Here is a 21,500-nt window from a genome sequence, read left to right as displayed (position 1 = left end):
ACAGCTGCTGCTGAGTCACTGTATAGAGACTAGTGGCTATCTCATGGCACTGACAATAAGGGTGTCTTTAAAAGTCCTGTCCACTTCAAAAGACCTCCTTTCAAGGATAAATTTAAGACACGTGGTCTGCAGCCTATTACATGCTGTTTATTATGTTTGTAAACTCTCTAGTGAAAACATGAGCCATGCGTAGGAGTCATGCTGGTTATCCATAATCCAACAACAATACAAAAACATCTCCTTCCATGCAAGCAGGTGCCTTAACTCATCTACTATTACTACTTATGGACTGACGATATATATAAATACCTATTACAATATAATCACTGTTTCATCTTGCTGTCATGTTTGCTCTGTACTGTATCATGTTTGTATCATGTTTGCTCCTCTCTCTCTCTCTCTCTCTCTCTCTCTCCTTCATCCTCTCTGACTAGCAGCAGGACTGGTTCCCCCTTAAGCTGAGGGTCCTGCTAAAGGTTTTCCTTGCCACAGTGCTCTTAGGGGGGTTCCTGTGAAGCGCTTTGAGACAATTTCTGATTGTAATATGCGCTATATAAATAAAACTGAATTGAATTGAATTGAATCTCCTGTCACCTGCCCTGTTTGTTTGCCCTAAGCTCATGTTTCACATAGTCATGGATTTGCAAATTAACTTGCAAATTAACTTTTTGGCTGTGAAATTATCACATGCTTCCTTTGGAGAACCATTCTTGTGGGATATTAATTAAATACATTTGAGAATTTAAATGAGCCAAACTTATGTAGTTACGTGGATTTGTTAAAAGGTCTAATTTCAATCAATTATTTAAAAATAATTTTAGTTCATGGGGCCATCTCAAAAATTAGGCAATGCTGTTAAATCAAGCCACTTAGAAACTAAATCATGCATGGGATATACTGTGTTATGCAGTGCATCCAGAAAGGTCTTTGGCTCTCAAATTAAGTTCCAGATGCATCACATTACATGCATATGCTACTTGTTTGTTTTAATATTGGTTTTATGGTTGTATGTAAGATGTAGAGCTGTTTTATCATGGGTTGAATATTGTTTTCTTTTTCTATCCACTTAAGCAAATAGGACTAGTAATTATGTCAATCATTTCTCTCAAGAGTCAGTGGGGACAGCCACAGAGTGGTTAATATCATTTGACAGTTGTACGGGAAGTAGTTAACAATACAATTGGCTAAATAACTAGGGTTTATTGGTAAGCTATCCTCACTTGAATGGTTCTTAAATCGTTGACGTCAATATAGTATTGATTTCATCTAACTTTCAACAAGGGTACATACAATACCCTATATCTATCCTAGCCTACTGCACTATAGAATCTCACTATAGAATCTACTGTAACCTTTGCTCCAGGGATGGCAAAAAAAAAAATCCTACCCGATATCTTTGGAACGGGTCCAATATGCTTAACATAACACTGTCTAACTAAAGCCCTTTCTCTGGTGCAATACCAGCCCGGTGTACAATACAAAGCTTACAGAAGGGTGCCTGCCTGTCTGCTATGAAAAGTCATGTTTGGCCCCATCCACTGTCTCTATTTAACAGTTTACCCGCACTGTTTAGTAAAATAGCAAGTGGAAGTGGTCTTACCTGGTCAGTATTATACATGTGACTTATAAGTAGAAAAAACATCATACAAACGCTAATTCTTGTTGTGTATGAAAATAGTTTTCATGAGATACCAGTTTGTCTTCAAACAATACTGCCTTTTAATTAGAGAATATTTATATGAAAACAACTTTCAGGTTTTCAATATATTTATGAGCAATTGAAACTGTACGGTATGTGAAAGAATTTTGGCACAATTTAACATTATTTTCTTTGTTCTTTTTCTTTGTTCCTCTGCAGATGAATCTCTGTTGGATGAATCTCTGTTGGACTCTACACACCAGCCGGTGGGATTTCTGGGAAATATTCCAAGTTCCACAGGGTCATCACTGTCAGCCTTACCAAACTCACGTCATACTGCCTTTGAAAGCCCAGACTCACCTGGTGCCTGGGCCAGGACAAATACCGACCACAAGTCATCCATTCTCTTGCCAACTCCTACAAGATCCCAGCTGCAGCCCCAGAAAAACCTGTCATCAACAACATTGAGCAACTCAACACCTCAAAATTTGGAGCAGACGACAACATTTAGCAAGCAACAAGATGGTGCATCGGAGCAAACGGTGTCAATCATGACCTTAAAGCCTGGTCAGCCTCTTGAGGCCACTAAACTGGCTTTTAGAGACTTTATGGCTGATGAATCCTATGGCAAAATGGTGAATCCAAACCAGCTGAACCCGAGCAGTATAAACACGCTTCCCAGTACTGATAAGATTCTGTTCCCTGGCTACAATGTGCCTTACATTGCCCCACACCTTACATCACCATTATCTGAACCCACTGAAGTTTCTCCTGAGGACTTTTACCCAACCAACACTATGGATGTGGACTGGGGCTCTGGTGACTACCTGGAGACCATGTCTTTCTATAATTCAGATAAAGACTACTATGATCTGGTAACCAAGGTGCCCTCTGACCCATATGATCTGGAGGAATATACAGAAAGCTACGACACATCCTTCCCTTCCAGAGTAGGCATATCACCGTCATCCTTGCTTCCTCTTTATATCTCGCCTTCTCCCAGCTTAATGACAACATACAGCACAATTGCTCCACTCAAATCAATTTATCCGTCCTCATCTTCTTCTTCTGTTCACTTTACAATGGAACCTACTTCAACAGCTGACAGTGATATACCTGATATAGACTGGCCAGATATTTTCACAATTCAGCCAACAGATGTCCTTTTACCTGATATGAACAGCCTAGAGTATTACACCACTCAGTTGACCAAGGAGAACAACAGTTCGGAATCCGGAGCTGAACACAGGGGGAATGTAACAGTGGTGTCCATCAGTTCTACAGATGTCACACCCACTAGTGGGCTCACTAATGATACTACATTGACTGAGGATGAGTCCTCTACTGATATGTCAGGGTTTGAGCCTCATGATGAACCAACCACTGTTGTGCCCACAGAGGAGAGCCCTCACGTATTTAATGTCTCTGAGCCATTTCTTCATCCTTCCATAGTCCCAACACACTTCCTTGACCATTCTTCTTCCACCTGGGGCAGTCAGTTCTCCACCATCGATTGGTCTACACATTTATTCACTGTTGGCCTGGACAGCACTGTATTAACAGAAACCGTGCAACACACTGCAACACCTTCGCTTCCAAATGATTTAATATCATCGTCTTCTTTGACAGATGTCCATTGGTTTGTTACAGAGTCCTTCTCAAAAAGCACCATGCACACCACTGCTGTCTTAACTGCAACCATGGCCTTCTCCCCTGTTCCCACTGAACCTGCTGGCAACACCACTGCTGATACAACAGAGTTAACACCACAAGACTCTACATTTACCACTGAACAAATTCTTAATATAACTTCAGATTCAACTGAATCCACATCTAACAATGTTACTCTGACCCCCCCTGTTGTGTTGGGCGATCAGTGGGTGACCGAAGATGGAGTTGACATCCTAGCTACAATGACCTTGATCCCAGCCAGTAGTGAAGTTAACACAGCCTCTGCCGCACCCACAAGTACAACTGCCACAACAACTACTCATCAAGCCACAACTAAAATTACTGAAACCTCAACTAGTGTCAACATCATCTCCACCACTGGGGCTAAGACCACTGCTACAGCATCAACATCAAAACAGTACCTCTGTGACCATGACAGGCCTTCGTATTTAATAAAAATCGGTATGTTTGACATCTCATGTTTTGTTAACCTGCCTGCATGTAACTTTAATTTAAATATGGCATGTACCATTATAAGAGACTTTAACAGCACACCTATGTTTTCTCCCTAAGGCTTTCCCACTGGAGCCACCATTGGATATGCCAAAACTCAAATCAGAGATGTACTGAAAAGAGAATTCAACAAGTCAGTGGAGCTACAGGTAAATTTTTTTCTATATTCCATAAATTAAATTATTTGGCAATTAAAAGTGTGTAAAATTAACTTTTTAGATTGAACAGTGTTTATGTATGAGTAATTGTTTGAGTATAATGTATTTGTGAGTGTGTTTTTGTGGTGCCAAGTCACTTACAAAGATTTATCTGTTCTGTAATAAACACACTGCAGGATTGGTCCACAGTGCTTGTTTCCCTATTAACACCAGTCTTTTGTTTATATTTTATGTATTTTTGTTCTGTCTTTGTAGATTGTAGACCCCCCACCAAAATTTGTGTTTCGGGTGGTGTCTGGCCCAGTTGTATACACAGCCATATCAGTCATTGGTGCTCTACGAAGATCTGGGCGCCGCTTCCTGTCTGTGTCTCCCAACTGGACAACACCAGACAATAAATATAAAGTCCACACAGGTAAAACAAAAATTACTCAAGCCTGTAAGCATTGAAACATTTGAAAACCTTACAGTTTTAATTCTTATCTAAAACCCTTCTATGCAGTGCTGCAGTTTGTTCCTGGTCACATAGATGTGCGCTTCTGCAACTTTAGCGAGAACATTGAGAGAGGTTTGACCATGTCCTTTGCAGAAGTACGTCGGCGCTCAAAGGAGTCAACCAACTTTACAGTGCATGTAAGTGGGGTAGTTCAGTTTTACCCGTGTTTACCCTTGACCCTGTACAGTGGATGGATGGATGGATGGTTCGTGTTTATAGCCCAAGTGACTTTCTTTTTCTATTTTCTCACTACACTTGGATATTTATGTTTAAATAGCTTTATACTTGTGTTGTTGAGTCTTAGAGCCTTACTGTTTGTTAAAAGTGAATTTTTGAGTTTATATGGTTGGCTGTTTTTAGAAGGTTTTGTGTAATACTATTACATTGATGCCTTGTTAAAGACTTTTTTAGTTGGAATAAAGGAAAGGATTAAATCAGGCATTTGATGGCGTACTGAAATGCTACTAATTAATCCAATCCGATCTCTGAAGCCAACACTTTTTGAAAGGAGGGACTTGACTGGCTTGACTTTTAAAACAAACAAGCTTTCTTGAAGACTACATTAACAATTAGATGAAAATGTATGATTTTATGTAATTGTATGTCAGTTATAACAATACTGTTCTTTTTTAGCTCGTTAACATCACCATGGCTGCACCCAAATACGAGGTACATCAGCTAGTGCGACAGCCAGTGGACATCATCTTTGCTGTTTGTGGTTCAAAGGGTTATCTGCTTGGGTCAGAGGTCAGCACTGCTCTGATGAAACTCACAATGGTGGAATTCAGCTATTACCTAGGCTTTCCTGTACTGCAGATTGCTGAGCGTAAGTTAAATATGGTTTTCCCTCTATACTTAAGCAATGTTTTAAATTCCATTTGACCACTAAAAATTAACTTTAGTTAAGCCTTAAGCCCTACAAAAGCATTCATATTATTATTATTATATTTTTTATTTTTTATTTTTTGCCAAAAGCTTTTCATTATCCAGAGTTGAACACCAGCCGGTTACTTCGCTCTTCCTGGGTGAGAACAGGTAGGTTTCACTTCTTGGCATGCCGCTACAAAGTGTCACAGTAAATGTAGAATGTTTTACTTTATACTGTGCATCATTTCTGTTGTGTGTAATTAGTGCTTCTGGGAGTGCTGGACCAGAAAGTGGGAGAGAAGACCTTTCAAGCCAACATTGAGCGCCGGGTGGCCATGTTACTTGGGGAGGCAAAAGGATTAGCGAGACGGGTTAAAAGAGCTACCACCATTGGCAACAGCAGTGTTCAGGTAACATGGTTATTGAATAATTGAAGGTACCTTGCTCTTTTTTATGCTTTAAAAATATAATAACATTCAGAACACTGTAAAAACACATGCCTGTGTGTTATGTTTAATGTGTTAATAAATTATGGACTTGAAATGAAAAAAATCCTTCTTAGTACCATTTATATCATTATTCCCTGATGCAGGGTCTCTCTAACTATCTTGCCTGACTACAGAGAGCTCATTATGTGTGTTGCAGTGTTTGTAACCAGTGAAAACCTTAGTGCTTTACTAATCAGGCTCTAGCTTTTGTGGGTCCACTCTGCACCTGCTCATCTCTAAGGGGACAGGATATTGCTCTGTCTCCATGGCAACAGCATCCTATTCAGGCCAGGGGCCATCCACTCAAAGACCACCACCTCATATTCTCTCCCCTCTTCCTCATTTCTCCTGTCCTTTTCCTTGATGGATCTTGTGAGCTGCTAAGAGCTCATCAATTATTAATTTTCTTTTTCTCTGTCTGTATAGTGCAGTTGGGATGATTAGGAGAGTGTCTCTGTTGTTAAGCACTAAACAGAGAAGGTAAAAAATCAGAAATCAGAAGAACAGAGCCAAGTACTTAGATAAAGAAACTTGTTATGAAAGACAAGAGATGCATATTTAATATAACTTCATGAAGTCTGAGTGCATGTGGTGGTCTTTAAACAAGGAGGCAAAGTGATAAATATCATCCATGGCTGAGTAGCAGCTTCACTCTTTCTGACCTTTCTGCCTCCCGCATCGCTGCCTCCATAAAGCTCACAGAACAATTTAGGAAAACAGAGAACCATATGAGTGATGATCTTTAAGTGTGTGTTTTGGTGCTAAGAATAGATCTTCTAAATTTAGACACTGGCATCCTTTCTACCTTTTTAAACACATTTTTTTACCATCACAAATCTGTGTTACACTTAGAAGCATATTGATGTGCCTGTGTGTCTTCCAGCCTTAATAATATTATTAAGAAAAGCCTGGTTTGGATGTTTTTCAGAATTCAAAGGCACTTATGTTTGAGTGAAATAAAAAAGACACAAGCATCTGAACTTCAGTTCACATATACCCGCATCTCAGACAGATGCCCTTGCCTGCCTTGACAGAATCAGTGGTGTTGTCACCTATTAGAATACCTCATGAGTCTGCCTAGACAGATGAAAGAGGAGGTTCAGTCGAGGCTGTGCAGTAAAACACGCACACACACACTGGCTTCTTTCCACTCTAATAACTGTGCATGGGCTGGATTAGACGCTGAATGAGGGAGCCTGCCCAGCCGTTTTTCTGTGTCAGCCCAGGCATGACCTGCACTTTACTCTTTTCAGTAATACAGACAGCAGACTGTGCTGTGCCTGAGGGCACCCACTAGGAGACTACACAAACACACCCACCCTCTGACACACATTAATGTATGTGATAGCATGGACAATATTTAAACAATATATAGTATAATGTTATTAGAGAACAGACCACAATTCTGTTTATATATGACAGTGTTCGTCACTGCATGTGGATATTTTTGTACAGTGGTTTCCTTCTAATTTTTTAAAGCTTGTATAAATGTGTTTAGATGCAGCACATGGCAAATCAGGCCAAATCTCTGGGGCCCTAATTTTAGTTTCGAAAACTCGATGATGATTAACGTTAGTGGGCCCCATACTAAGGAGATGGAGAGGCACTGCACTCTCCATTAAAAAGTTATCATTGAAATTTTGACACTTTGCTCATTAAGGTCTTCATCAACCATTCCATTCTTAATTTAGCGAATGTGGTGCGTCATCTTCTCCGATGTTCATTTTTGGAAGCAATTCTTTTGCAGTTGCTTGAGCTCTGCCTGTTAGCTGCAGATGTTTTGGATGTGAAACATTTACATGGTACTGCAACAAATGAGAGCATAAATATTATAACAAGGGCTTGGAATTGAAGCTCAGATTAGTCTGTACCTTTCTATGTGTTATTTTTCCAAGTTAGGAAAAAATGGAACAAACAAAAACAGAAAAAAATGTGCGTTTGACAAACACTCTTGCTACAGCCATGGATTATTGTTTTATGTGTTTACAGCATTTGTATATTTATCTGCCTTTCACTGTTCACTGAACTTAATAATTCTACGCTGATGGTTTAACACACTGTACTTGTTTTACTCACCCAGGTTGTAAGTGTGAGCCGTCTGATGGGTGCGGACAACCCTTTAGAAATAGTGTATTTTGTGGAGGATCCCAGTGGTCAGAGGATGCCTGCAGTCCAAACAGCTAACCTACTTAACAGCCTGGATGTTCAAAGGGCTGCCATTGTCCTGGGTTATCGTGTGCAGGGCATTTTAGCACAGCGTAAGTGTACTAGATATCTAATGGTGAAGGGCAGCTGAGCAATGGGTTGGTTATGGATACACTCATTGACATTTCAAACCAAGTGAAAGTATTCGCATTGCTTAAGCCCCTTAAACAACACACTGAGTCATTACGTTTCTATAGAAGTTTATTTGTCTTAATGGATATTGAAAAAAAAATATACTTCCTCATTTACAGTGAAAATATTTTATTTCTTGTTAATATTATTTGTGTTGTATTAGTATTTGTTCTTAAGGTCCTAATAAGAAAAAGTCGATTATAAGCTAACTGCTGGCCCTATTTATTTTTCATTTTATGTTCACAGCAACATTTGAGCTAATTGCTTTAGTACTGTACTAAAAGCCAGTCTTCCTCATTAAGTATCTAAACAAGGGATGAAGGCCTAATGAGAGTCCCTCAGGAGAGTTCTGTCTGTACTGACTGTGTTCCCACAGGATGAAATGAATGCTAATTAAAACTAATGCAGGTCTTCATTGAAGATTAGAACAGTGAGATAATGTGAAAGCTTTCATTCTACAGTGATTGTGAAATATGGTATATGTATCTGTAAGCAGAATGTAAAATAAAAACTGTCGCTCTGTTTTCCTAAAGCTGTAGAGAAGGTGGCCTCTTCACCCTCTGACACTGAAAACACCAACATGTGGATCATCATTGGAGTGGTGATACCCCTCCTTGTGGTCATCATCATCATTACTATCCTCTACTGGAAACTGTGTCGGACAGACAAGCTGGAGTTCCAGCCAGATGCCATGACCGCCATCCAGCAGAGACAGAAGGTAGAGTCCCAGTCATGCTTATCACTCATACTACTTTACAACTTTGTAAGTTCAACTGATTGGCATTTGTTTATTTTTGTAACTTTACTGGCATTAATACACCTTTGTAATTTTCATATTATCTCCTATGATAATACATGCTCCTTGCCAGATATCTTAGGCTCTGAATGGGTAAACCGATTTTCAGTCAGTGGACACTGAAAAGATGTGACCATGGTTAAATTTGAATGACCTGCTGATTAATTAGCTGTATCCATCATAGCTATGAAAGTGCTGGAGGACTGAACCAAATGTAGTTTTCGTAATTTCACATTCTGGATAGGATTAATAAAAGTTTAATGATTCCAGTATTGAGACATATTACAGAACATGTACTAACTTGCTACAACATAAGATCGGCTACTTTTTTCTTAAAGCACTACCAACTGTGCTTTTTGTTTTCTATTCCTTTCTGTCTTTACATCTATACAAATACTGCTGTTTGGCTGCACTGGGGTACTAGCTTGCTTCCTTAGCATTGCCATTTCATTTAATGCACATGTGCCTTTTACCCTCAAACGTCATGACACACAGGGGAGATTTCCTTCGCACTTTAAGGTTCTATCCACATCTCAATGAAGAATTTGGCTAAATAATTTCAATGTGTAATTTATGTGTGGTTGTCAACTTACTAACTGAAAAAACATCCTATCTGTTTTTGAACCACAGTTCCAAGTTGACTCAAGAGAATTATGTAACATCAACTTGTATTCTAGTGTTAACAGTTACAAGAGGATAACCATTGTCAATATACATGTTATGCATATTTGCCCATTTACAGTGACAGCATTAGTAACGCCCAGAAAACTCAACAGTCAATATTTTTAATGGTACAAAGCTTTCTGTTTCTGTCGCTTGAACTTCAGCCTGTGTGATGTAGTTCAAACATGGATTTTAGATTGTGTAGTGCCATAAAGATGACTTTTTCAATTGCTGTGACTGTCCACAATGCAATGGGCCAATGCACTGAATCTGGTGTGCAGAATTGACTGTCACTCACCCTGCCGTCTCTGCCGAGCACAATCACCAGACATTTAACGCCGCTCCTCTTCTCTCAGTCTACTATGTCATTTAGAGAATCAAGGACCTTCCTTCACCAACCACTGCATTCAACTAAAAAGGATGTTCAGTTTAGTGAGGAGGAAGAGGGAGAGTATGAGGAGGAAGAAGGAGAAGATGAAGAAGAGGAAGAGAGGGTGGAGAAAGTGGTTGAAAGGGGGAAGGTACAGAGCAGTGTCTGGTGGTTTGAAGAAAATGTAGTCAGACCTAGTTTGTCTGTGGTAGTTTGTTTGTTGGTGGTTTGTTTACATATTCCAAAACATTGGGACTTTTAGACTCTACATGTATTTTAAAATAGTACTAAGATAACTAAGATACCATTGAAACTGAAATTTTGAGACAGGTGTTTCTTTACCACTGTGATTCATCACTGCTTCTTTTAACAACACTGGCAAATGAGAAGACCAACTGCCGTAGTTTTGAAAGTCAAATTCTCTCCCATTCTTAAAATGATATTACAGCTGCTTTTTGTGTTTTATAATTCATAATGAGCCAAATGTTTTCAGTGGTGGTTCAGCAGTGAGAGGCATGGACTGCAGGCAGAACAATATATAGCAGAATGATCCTGCTGAAATAAGCAAGACATCTTAATGCTGCCCTCACTGATGTGCTAGTTGCCCATTGGCATCTGCACTACTGCTTCCCCCCTTCTAACAAAGACAGTGATTTTTGTACTATGTGCTCATAATATGCTGGATGGTCCCTCTCCTCTTTGGCCTGGAGGACATACAGGCACAATTTCCAAAATAAATTTACAAAAAGTAAGACCAAGAAACAATTCTCACTTCAGTGCATTTTAGCTGGATCCAGAGAATGCAGTGGACTCTTGTTTTGTTTTTTTGCTGACAATAGTCTTCAAAAGACTTCTGATTCTGTGACATATCTGCTTACTGCCTTTACTCTTGCATAGAAAGATTTCTCTGAATTCTCTGAATCTGATTGAAATGTTGTCCTTGTCCTTGTGAATTTTATAATTGTCTCGATTTACACTTCACACTGTGTCCCAATTTTTTGGAATTGGGGTTACATGTACAGAAGAAAATAGCTTAAATGTCTACTGAGTTAAAGCCAGGTGTTAGTGGTGTGTATCAGATATAAAAGCATACTGCTTCATCACTACAATCAACTATTCCATCCATCATTACCTCTGCTTAGAGACCAGTTGCTCTCCCCAAGAGTAAACAGATTGTGAGCAGTGAGGAGGAAGATGAAGAGGAGGAAGAAGAGGAAGAAGAAGAAGAAGAAGAGGAGGAGGAGGAGGAGGAAGAAGAAGAAGAAGAAGATGAAGAAGAGGAGGAGGAGGAGGATGAAAAGGAAAAAATTAAAATGAAAGAAATTACCTCAGGAGAGCAAAAAAGACAAGCAAGCAAAGATGTGCTAACGAAACCAGGGGAGATGAAGAAAGAAGAGAGAATCAAAGCATTGTCTAAAGGGAGGAGAGCCAACAAGGAGGTATATAGTAGTAGACATGGAGAATAGTGCTTGTTTGTGGTAACAGAGATTAGGATCCTGCTTACCCCAGTTATGATGACTGGACACGGAAAATCCATTATTATTAATATCAAAGATTTCACCGTGGACTGTGTGTATACATATATAGTCACTGTGTTTTGAAGTAGCAGATGTAGGTCATTTTGCAGGCATTTGTAGTGAGTGATTCCCCAGTTTATCATTGGACTAGGCTAAGTAGTAATTAGTGAGTGTGATGTGTGGGAGATCTCACTGGCTGCTTTCATTCAGCCTCAGTGTTAATTATAATGAAACAGTGTTACTATTTCAGCTGCAGCTTTCTTCCCTGTGAAAGACTGGCCTTGTTTTTGTGCCTTGGGGAGCAACACACACAAACATACACACACTTATTCTCTCTCTCAGGATTAGCCATTTCAGACTGGCAAGCGTCACACTAGATTAGCAGTTTCATACCAACAAGCCTCTTCTAAGCTACACATTTTGCTTTAGTAAACTCTGTGAGAGTACACATAATGTAGAGAATTAGCATGTCAGGTCACTCTTCTCTACATTTCACTGTCACAGGACTAGAGTGTCACAAGCTACAGGCACACATACTGAGATCTGACATCCTCTGTTTACTCCTCTGCTGGGGGAAAGTCCTTAGGTTTTTATACTCAAATAGTCTCACTGCTTCCATCTACAGCTTCCATCCCCCCTCACCCATCAAAGGAAACCAAGCAAGCAGCTCCGGTGTTTACTAAAACCTCTCCCTGTTCCACTCATAGACTTTTGCTTTATACATTAATGTCTCTGTCTGTCTGAGTCACCCTCCTCAGTCATCCAGCCTAACTATGCCTCAAAACATTCTATATATATCTGTCACTTCACTCACTCACAAATCTGGATATTAATGAATATCCCCACATCACCCTGTTGTCATAAACATTTCTATATTTTACCTAAATTCTGCAGCCTAGCTCCATCATGCAATGGTGTCATTAGCACACTTACTTTCCACTAAATATACGTATAGAATAAGGGTCACCGCTGTGTCATTGAATATTTCCCTGTCATTAGGTGAATACTTACACCTCTCTCCCTTACCCTCCCTTTTACCTCTGCTGTCATGTCTTTATTTCCATTTCCTCTTTCCCTAACACATTTCTTCTCCTCTGCCATAGTTACAGGCTCCCAGTGTGAAAGGCTTTGACTTTGCCAAGCTGCACCTTGGCCAGCACAGTAAAGATGATGTCATGGTGATCCAGGAGCCTGTCCCGCCAGGGCCTGGCCCTGGGCCCCTCCCTGTGTCCATTAAAGATGGCTTTAGTCCATCTGAGAATGGAGAGATCCCCACACCCAAATCCAAAACCTCAGCCTCCTCCACCAAGGCGTCCCGCAGCGGTCGAAAGCGAGAAAGGTCAGTGCTACCGGTAGTACAAACCAGGAGGAGTCACTGCCTTTTAACACAACTGTTTTTCCTTCTCATGACTAAAAAGTGGTTAATACAGATTCATATTATTTGTGATTTTCCTTTTACCTCATTTGGGACACTTATCCAACCAGACAAAAAGGTTGTGACAGATACTGTGATTAATTATTTATGTACCAGGCAGTGAGGGATCTTCATTTGCACTTAAAGACTGTCTATATTATTTACAATATATTAGGTTATATGGTGCATGTATATGCTCCTCTGGTTATTAGACACGACACCTTAGCAGTGATTACTTAATGCATTTATTAACCTTTTCTACTATTGTGTACTATTGTATTAAACCAGCCAGTTTCAAAGCACGATAAGTCTCGCCAAGATATGAACCATATTATCATTTCTTAGAAGTCTCTTGCAGGCTTTTACCTTTCTGGAACAGCACTGCTCCTGGTTATGCATGACATGTTAGTGTGTTCTTGTGCTTCTATTATTCATGTAAGCGTGTGTGTTGTCTGGGTAGGATCTCCCCATCAGACGGTGACTCGGTGGTAAGTGACCATTCCAGTGAGCGGGGATCAACAGAGGAGAACCTGAGAGCTCACGCCACGCCCAGCGACAGCAAGCAGACCCGTAAGGTCCCCATCAATGTTTTAAATGGCAAGTGGCAAAACACAGAAAGAAAATGCAGGGGGAGGGGAGGAGGAAACTGAAGGGACCAAGCTGATATTAAGAGATAAAGTGAAAGCAGCTCAAGCTGGTATGTTTTGATTGACAAAACATAAATTTGAGTGACATAAATTACAGAAAGGAACAGTGAACGTAAAATAACACCTAGTAGGAAATCTATTCAGTGGTTTAAAAAAAAAGTTCATACAGAGGAATGAGGTGGGAATAGGAGAGAAAGAATTGCTGAAGTTACTGTGTCTGACAGCTTGCTGATAGACTCAAGCCTGCAATTCCAGTCAGTGACTACGTGCTGGAGCCAGACACAGTCAGGAACAGACACTGCAGCCTTACTCACACCCAGAGGAATGGTCTCTGTTTTGTTACTGATAAATCTCAGCAGAGACTGTATATGTTCTGCTTGGTGTTTATAAGTAGACTGTATATTAAACACATTCAGTATCATGCAATGTGCATTCAGCCCTTTGATCTATGTCTTTCCAACTCATCAGAGGCAGCCCTCTTTTCTCTGACTAATGAAGTGAAGATCCAACGAAATGTTTTATCAGCAGTGGAAACTGTTTTCCTCTCTTTGCCTCTCTGTGTTTCTTTTCATTCATGCTGTCATTGTAGTCAGGCTTCATTGCACAAGTCATAACTTTATTTTTCTCTGTCAATGTACAGAAACCACTTTTATATTAGACAGTTTTACTTGACCTCCTTCACTCTCTTCCTAAGACTCTCTTTCCTCTCTCTTGCTGTTTGCAGGGAAGAATAGAATTGGTAAGAGTTTGTCCACTCTCCGTCTGTGTCTTATTAGACCCCAGGCTTGACCCCACAGCAGCTGTGTCCGTGTGTTTTTTCTGTTTGCTTCTGTAGAAGTTTTGTGCTCAACTTGTTCTCACCATCTATCACTGCCTGCTGAGCTGTCAGTCTCAGTGTGGAAACAATAAATTTCACAAACAAAAGCAGCAGCCATTGTTTGAAATGAAGCATAGCTTTTTGGATATAGTTCATTTGATTTAACCACCAGAAATATTTAATCCACACTGTTGTTATAAATCATATTTATATTCATGCCAATTAAAGTGAAAGGTAAATATAATTTGTCATTGCATATTGTAGTTGTCTGCCTGAAATAACTCCCCTCTAGTTAAAATCAACATCAGCATTTAACCTCTTATCGCTGTGCAGACGGTGTTATCACCCATGTTTTCCTGCTTCCTTGTTTCATTTCTTAGGTCCTCCCCCCATGAATGGTACAAATGAGCAGCTGTCTTCAGCCGCCATCTTTGAACATGTTGACCGGATGTCTCGTGCCACAGACGCAAGCAAGAGACTCCCGAATAAAGTCCAGCTTATCGCTATGCAGCCCATGCCTGTCCCTCCTCTGCACAGTCCACCCATCAATGGCAAATTGTCTGACGCTAACCATATCAACAAAGAGGTTTGTAGTAATTAGCTTTCTTTATTTTTTTTTCTTCTGAGTTAGTAGGCATACTCTAAATGTTACAAGTCTTTGGGAAAATACTATCCATGTATTTTTATTCATTCTGATAGATCTTACCATTTGTTAAGTCAATGAAACTACAATTTACATTCAGTGTCATTTTGACCTGTTTTGGCCATGCTCTTTAATGTGGTCATTTTGTCATCAGATTCAGGTTGCACTGCGGCACAAGTCAGAGATCGAGCACCATCGTAACAAAATTCGTCTGCGTGCTAAGAGGAAGGGCCACTATGACTTCCCTGCCATGGATGACATGATGGGCGGCCTGGGAGATGCAAAGGACCACGATCGCATCTATCAGAAAGCACAGACACAAATTGAGAAGATCCTAGACCCAGAAACTCAGATGTCCTCAGGCTTCATGGAACCTAAGAAAAGGTAAGGATTCATAGTTTTGTTTGTGAATGAGTTTGAACACAAGAAAAATATATTACATATTCATATACATATAATACATATTGCATTTGTTTTTCAGTGGTCGAGGGAGGCGCTCACCAAAACAGAGAATGAAGGACCAGCTTAATGGAAGCATGATGGAAGCAGACAAAGACCACCTCATCACTGAAGACAATGATGCTGCTTACAAAAAGTGCCCTGGTGTTAACAATGTGGCCTACGTTGTGAGTAATATAACCGCATCATGATATTTATGCAGTCATTTCTCAGTCTATTGTTCATCTGTCCCTCTCTGAGCTATCATACATGTTAATGTACAATGTCAATTCCAGTCGGACCCTGACCAAGGCCCAGGATCGCCTCACAGGAGCCCCTCCCCCACAGACGATGTCTTCCTCGGCCCCGCTTCCTCTCCTCCGGGGCATGCTCCTCCCCCTCCCCCGTACATGCCTCCACAGCCCTCCATTGAGGAAGCACGGCAGCAGATGCACACCCTGCTGGACGATGCCTTTGCCCTTGTGTCCCCCACCTCTCAGGGCAGCACAGCAGGGATCACTCTCCCAGGAGTTGGCAGCAACCCCTCTGGCTCAAGCCCTCCAAGCCGTGGCTCCCGACCTTGGGGTCCCTCCTACCAAGGTTTTAGCCCTTTTCCCAGTGTAAGTAGCCTTCATTGCTTTTATGTTCATACACTGACCAATCAAATCAAACTGTGTTCTGTCATGCATCTGTTCATGACACTAATCTGTGCTGAGAGAAACGGATATGAGATTACCTGTTTACATTTGTATTCAGCCAAACAGCAATAGGCACATGTAAAATCCTCTGTATTCACTATCTCCTCCCTTTCTCAATGGCTTTTTCCTCTAATTCTCAGCATGAAGCCTGTAGCTTCACATTTAATCGTGTCCTCTTAGCAAACTAATCAGTTAAGTATTCCTCCATCTGTTGCCCCCCCTTAGAGCTACGACCTTACAACCCCCTTCAGCTATATACAACTGCTAAGACCCTTCAGTAATGTACTCGTCATTTGCCTGATCTGCATTAGTCCCTCTCAGTACAGACAGGCTTCAAAGACCTTACAGTGCAGTCATATAACAACTACCTGTGCAAAACAGTGCCGTACAAAGACCAGTATAAACAGTGCCACTGTTTGCTAACTCGCTGTTTCATGTTATGGCTGGAATTGCCTGGAGACAAAGTAGAAGATATCTATAGCAACCTCCTGCTTTGAAATTCATATTATGACCTAAAATTAGACAAAGACTTCAGCACCAATGAGTGTTACAAGAGTTAGAAAATAAAGAGATGCCAGAGATTTATGTATATGCTACAGGAAGCTTTAAATGTTACCCAATAAATCACTCAACTTAAATACATAGTCAGCCCTATGACTGTTGGAAAAACCTCATCAGTACTTCACAGATGAAACCATGCATTCCACACCCTCAATGGAAAATTAGTAGCACAGCATTTTATGGACCAAACTCTATTGACCGTGGATTCTTACTCACATATATTTTACAGCTGTCTAAATACATAAATAACAATGACTCTCTCCCATGTAGAGTAACAGTGGTGTTCACCTCATGTGACAGATATGGAAAGAGACTTAACAGTGTGCAGTGAAGCCATAAAAAGCCATTTTGCTGGTGTTACTTTTGTGGGTTCAGTGCTTTTATATGCTATATAAAAAAGTCTCCTTGGTTGAAAAAAACAGCAGTTTACTATATAAAGTAAGGCCCATTGCCTAAATATTCAGTACACCCAGTGCAGACACTCTCTATTAAATTTGTGTTTGATATGTTATAAAAGCTGCTCACATGGTTTTTGAGTATCCCTGAGATTTTATTCACCTTCAGTTAAGCACTGTGTGTCTCTGTTTGCGTCCTCCAGAGATTCCCTGAGCTGAGCATGTCCTCTCCAGCAGTACAAGGCTTGACACCAAGGTAAAGCAGGGCAGTCGGTGAAAGTTGACCCTTCATGTATAAATGAATAAATAATGCGCTTAGTCTACATTCACTTCCTCATCCACCAAAATATTTTCTTATTGATAATTACAGCCGGATTTCCACCATGAAACATTTTTCTTTAGGTGCATCCACAGTGTTAAGCCTCATGAATAAGAAAAGAAGAGTCATCTTTATTTTATTGGTTTAATGGATCAGGTCCAAGCAGTGGTCTCCCAGCTTTGCTCCAAAAAGAGCACACACATATTCATGTCATGTCATAACACATACACACAAAGGTCAGTCACTGTGAGAGCAAAGAAGCTAATGGAAACCTAATTCATGTTGTTGTTGGTCAGACAACTTATCACCTTAGCCATCTACTAATAGCTGCTGTAAATTGAAACATTTCTAACTATATGACCTGAAGGCCAATTATTGATTATATACTGTAACCCACAAAGTAGGGGATACAGTCCAATCAGAGTGATTGATGATCCTGTTGTGAGCGAGGTCAAACTTTCGAACAGCCACACAAACACACCAATGTTTTTAAATTAAAAAAACAAAATTCCAATAAATCTGTTCCCATTAAATCACACCTCTCTGTGTTTCAGGCAGGGCCTTGGCTCGAGCTACCTGCCAACAGGAGAAACAGCCGGACACGGTGAGCAGCTACAGCCGGACAGCCTGTATTCCAGCAGGGGTCTCTACTGCGATGAGCTTCCCTCATCTGCCAGACCGCGTCCAGTAGGGGGAACTACAGGTACAAATGTAACCTGGACACATGAATTCACACACATTAAAACACTCATGGAACACTGATATTGTTCAGACTGTTGCACTGCCCCACAAACACAGCCCATATGTCTTAATTTAACCCATTACAGTTTTTTTAAGTATTAAAAACTTTGTATAAAAAGATTTGACTTAAGTAGTAACACCTGGAAGAATAGTACACAAAATGTGGATGTGGGTTACTGTGCTGCCAAATCATATCATTTAAATCTTAATTACAAGCAGACAGTGTCTCCCACATGGTGAAAGGAACTATAGACACATCAACAAGCTACTGACAGGATGCCCACCACAGAAATAGACCAACACAGACAGTTACAGTTAAATAAAACACTAATATCTGCTTTTATTTTCTCTTTAACCACTACAAATTTGTCACACAAACATAAACTGCAAATTGTGGGTATTTACTTTGGGTAAACCAGATTGGAATAGTTATTTCCTGATTGTCCTTTTTTCCCAGCATTCCATTCCAATACAGTATTAACACAGATGAACACCTCTACCACACTGACCTGTCAGACTGAAAGAGCCTTGTCTCTGTCTTAAATTATTAAAGTAGCTGATGTGATTCTGCTGCCATCACATGACACTAACAGAAATGGATTGTAGCTTTTAGCATAGAAAGAGTGCAGCACGGTAAAGGCAAAGTGCTTTTCAGACTATAGTGATTGAATCAAAGCATGTCAAAGGAGCAGCCAAGGATTGAGTGTCAGGTAATATTACTCTGCTGTGATGTGTGTTCGTAGGTGCCCAGCTCCATCATCTTACACAGGTGGGCCTGTCCAGTCGGATGAATGGTTACCCAGCAGGGGTCAGGGCTGCTCCAGGCCAGAATGGAGGCATAGGCTGGAACCACTACCATGATGACAATTTCTCCAGGGCTGAACCTGAAAAAGATGCAGTGAGTGAATCAAAGATGTATTTTGTTAGGTCAAAGGTCTCTATTGTATTCAAACCTAATGTAAAATTTGAGCTTATTATTTCAGGTGTTCTGAAATTTGTTTCCTATGCTATTTATTAAAAAAAAATTCTGCTTGTGACCTGTTTCTGTCGCTTTTTACATTTCATCTACAATTTCCTCCTTCTTTCTCCACATCCCCTTTTTTCTGTTTGCTCTTGCCTTCAGTTCCTGGACTGTCCTGACTACTCATCCTCTATCTTCCAGATGCCCCGGAGTGGTATCAGGGAAGCTACAGCACCTCCCACCCATCTGGACATCTCAGGGGTGGGCTATCTTACGGCACCACCACCGCTGGATACATCTCCTCCCACACACTCCTCTGCCTCCCTGATCAAGGCCATCAGGGAGGAGCTGTTGCGTCTCTCCCAGAAACAAGCAGCCGTTTCCAGCTACCACAGCTGAAGCCCTGGCTCCAAGTCTTCAGCTCAAAACCAGTCATGTCACTGACCCTGCCTGCCTGCTTCGCCTAATCTGACAATGCTTCCCATGGAAGTCCCTGAAGCTGTACAGCAGAGAGATAAGTCCTGCTAAACTTAAGTAAAGAGGTTGACATTTGTATCTGAAGAGACTGATGCAGAATTAGAACAAACGGAGACAGTCTTACGACATAAAGCGAACAGAGATAGAGCGGACAAGTGGACTTCTGCTTGTGTTGCTGTCCTGCACTCCACTGTGGATCAGAGAGGGACAATGCCAAGTTGTGGCAAGTGTTGATCCACATGTTGGGCTCAGAATCAGTATGGTGTCATACTTCGCCTTCACTAACAGACATGCCCTTAAGGACCTCAGTATATGAAGAAATGTCTTAAACTACCATTGACCTTTTTCTTATTTTCGGTGCAGACCCCCTTACTTGTTTTTCACCATCAGGTGCTACTTCCTGTTTTCTGCCATGATGAGCCATGCTATGCCTTGACACTGTGATATAGCTCATTTGACCTACAGTAAGGTCCTACTTCACAGCCAGCAAGCCAGTTCAGATAGCAGGCACAGAGGAGCATCCATACACTCATTAATACTACCTATTCTTTCCTTACTACCTATACTACCTATTCTTTCCTTACACAGTACTGCAGTAGAACAGCGTTAGTCTGAGTTGATATTTTACAGTACATACGGTAGTTGATTTTCATGTTAACATCCTTGTTTTTATTAGTGTAATTGACAAGCAGGAGGAAAATGGCCTTGGATGAAGATACAGACGCAGATGTTAATAACAGTATGTACTTGAACAATTATTACTGTATGTATTCAGTATTGGGTTGTTGTTTGATGCACTGTATGCAGACTACTTGGTACAGCTCAGGATTTTACAGAAAAGAGATTCATTGCAGACAAATCAGAGAAGAGAGACACTTTAAAGGGGTTCATGTGGAGAAAGTGTAAATTAAGGAAAGTCACCACACCAATAATCAATTTTTTTTTCTGTATTGAATATATACTGAAGCACCATCTGTTTCATGCAGTATTGAACATTTTCTTTGCCTTTTAGTTAGCACAGGAAGGAAGTGTACTGTATTTGTTGTTATTAATGTTCATTTTTATATGCTTTTTAAATCGCTTTGGACTTACCTTGCCTCGTGTTACTATGTCCTCCTTACACAGGATGGACATCATTTAACTTGTTTTGGACATGGTGGTCCCCTGACATGTTGGGGTGTTTTAGGGTCTTACATGCTAATTTATTTAAATACAATAAAAGGAAATTATGGATTATTTTGTAAGCAGGGCTTCATAATACCTTCTTTTTTTTGTTTTGATGTGTGTACCAGTATTACAAATTACAAAATCTGAAGTGTCCCCATTATGAGCCTCCACTTTTCACACTGAGCTGAAACAAGAGCGCACTTCCCATGCCGTGTGATGTGCCTTTTGGACTCACCTGAGCCAATTAAGCACTACAGCAGACAGTGCTGTGTTACATGAAAAAAAAACATTATTGTATTTCATTTGTGAATGCTTTTGAGAATGATCAACATCCAGGTCATGGTGACATTGTAGTTTTGTTCATTGCACCGCTTTTGTTCATCAATTTTACACTGTATGCCTCCATCTGCTGGTTCTGTACTGTAACTACATCTCCTTGTGTTCATCCTTAGTTGCTTTTTGTTGTAAATGTTGAATGTTGTTGTTTCTTTTTAATCCTTTTCTACATTTGTAAAAAATAACAAGTTGGCTGGCCCAACTTTACATTTGATTCCTGCATGTTTAATTATTGTATTGTTTGTTTTTTGCGCATGCTGTTTCAAACATTCTTGAAATACAAAAGAAGCTGATAGTTGATGTGTCTTTTGGATTTTAAGTGCACAACTAAAGCCAGACTTTCATTATCAGTTATCAGTTTCATTTGAAAA

General features: G+C 40.4%; 1 protein-coding gene across 1 annotated transcript in view; it reads left to right on the top strand.

Moving 5' to 3' along the window:
* The window catches only part of si:ch211-1e14.1 (UPF0606 protein KIAA1549), a 30,874-nt gene extending 9,676 nt beyond the window's left edge, over positions 1-21,198 (top strand). The window contains exons 3-22 of the mRNA XM_028408795.1: positions 1,859-3,772; positions 3,884-3,972; positions 4,237-4,396; positions 4,484-4,614; positions 5,111-5,303; positions 5,453-5,512; positions 5,609-5,754; positions 7,913-8,090; positions 8,703-8,887; positions 12,619-12,854; positions 13,390-13,526; positions 14,301-14,315; positions 14,774-14,979; positions 15,191-15,420; positions 15,518-15,662; positions 15,771-16,094; positions 17,332-17,384; positions 18,002-18,150; positions 18,932-19,086; positions 19,351-21,198. Coding sequence (XP_028264596.1) covers positions 1,859-3,772; positions 3,884-3,972; positions 4,237-4,396; positions 4,484-4,614; positions 5,111-5,303; positions 5,453-5,512; positions 5,609-5,754; positions 7,913-8,090; positions 8,703-8,887; positions 12,619-12,854; positions 13,390-13,526; positions 14,301-14,315; positions 14,774-14,979; positions 15,191-15,420; positions 15,518-15,662; positions 15,771-16,094; positions 17,332-17,384; positions 18,002-18,150; positions 18,932-19,086; positions 19,351-19,548 — 4,904 coding nt within the window. The 3' untranslated portion in view covers positions 19,549-21,198. The remainder of the gene's footprint in view (positions 1-1,858; positions 3,773-3,883; positions 3,973-4,236; positions 4,397-4,483; positions 4,615-5,110; positions 5,304-5,452; positions 5,513-5,608; positions 5,755-7,912; positions 8,091-8,702; positions 8,888-12,618; positions 12,855-13,389; positions 13,527-14,300; positions 14,316-14,773; positions 14,980-15,190; positions 15,421-15,517; positions 15,663-15,770; positions 16,095-17,331; positions 17,385-18,001; positions 18,151-18,931; positions 19,087-19,350) is intronic.
* The last annotated feature ends 302 nt before the right edge of the window (positions 21,199-21,500 follow it).

Source organism: Parambassis ranga, chromosome 6 (assembly GCF_900634625.1).
Source record: "Parambassis ranga chromosome 6, fParRan2.1, whole genome shotgun sequence".
In the NCBI taxonomy this organism is placed as follows: Eukaryota; Metazoa; Chordata; class Actinopteri; family Ambassidae; genus Parambassis; species Parambassis ranga.
This window is presented reverse-complemented; position numbering and strand designations above follow the sequence as displayed.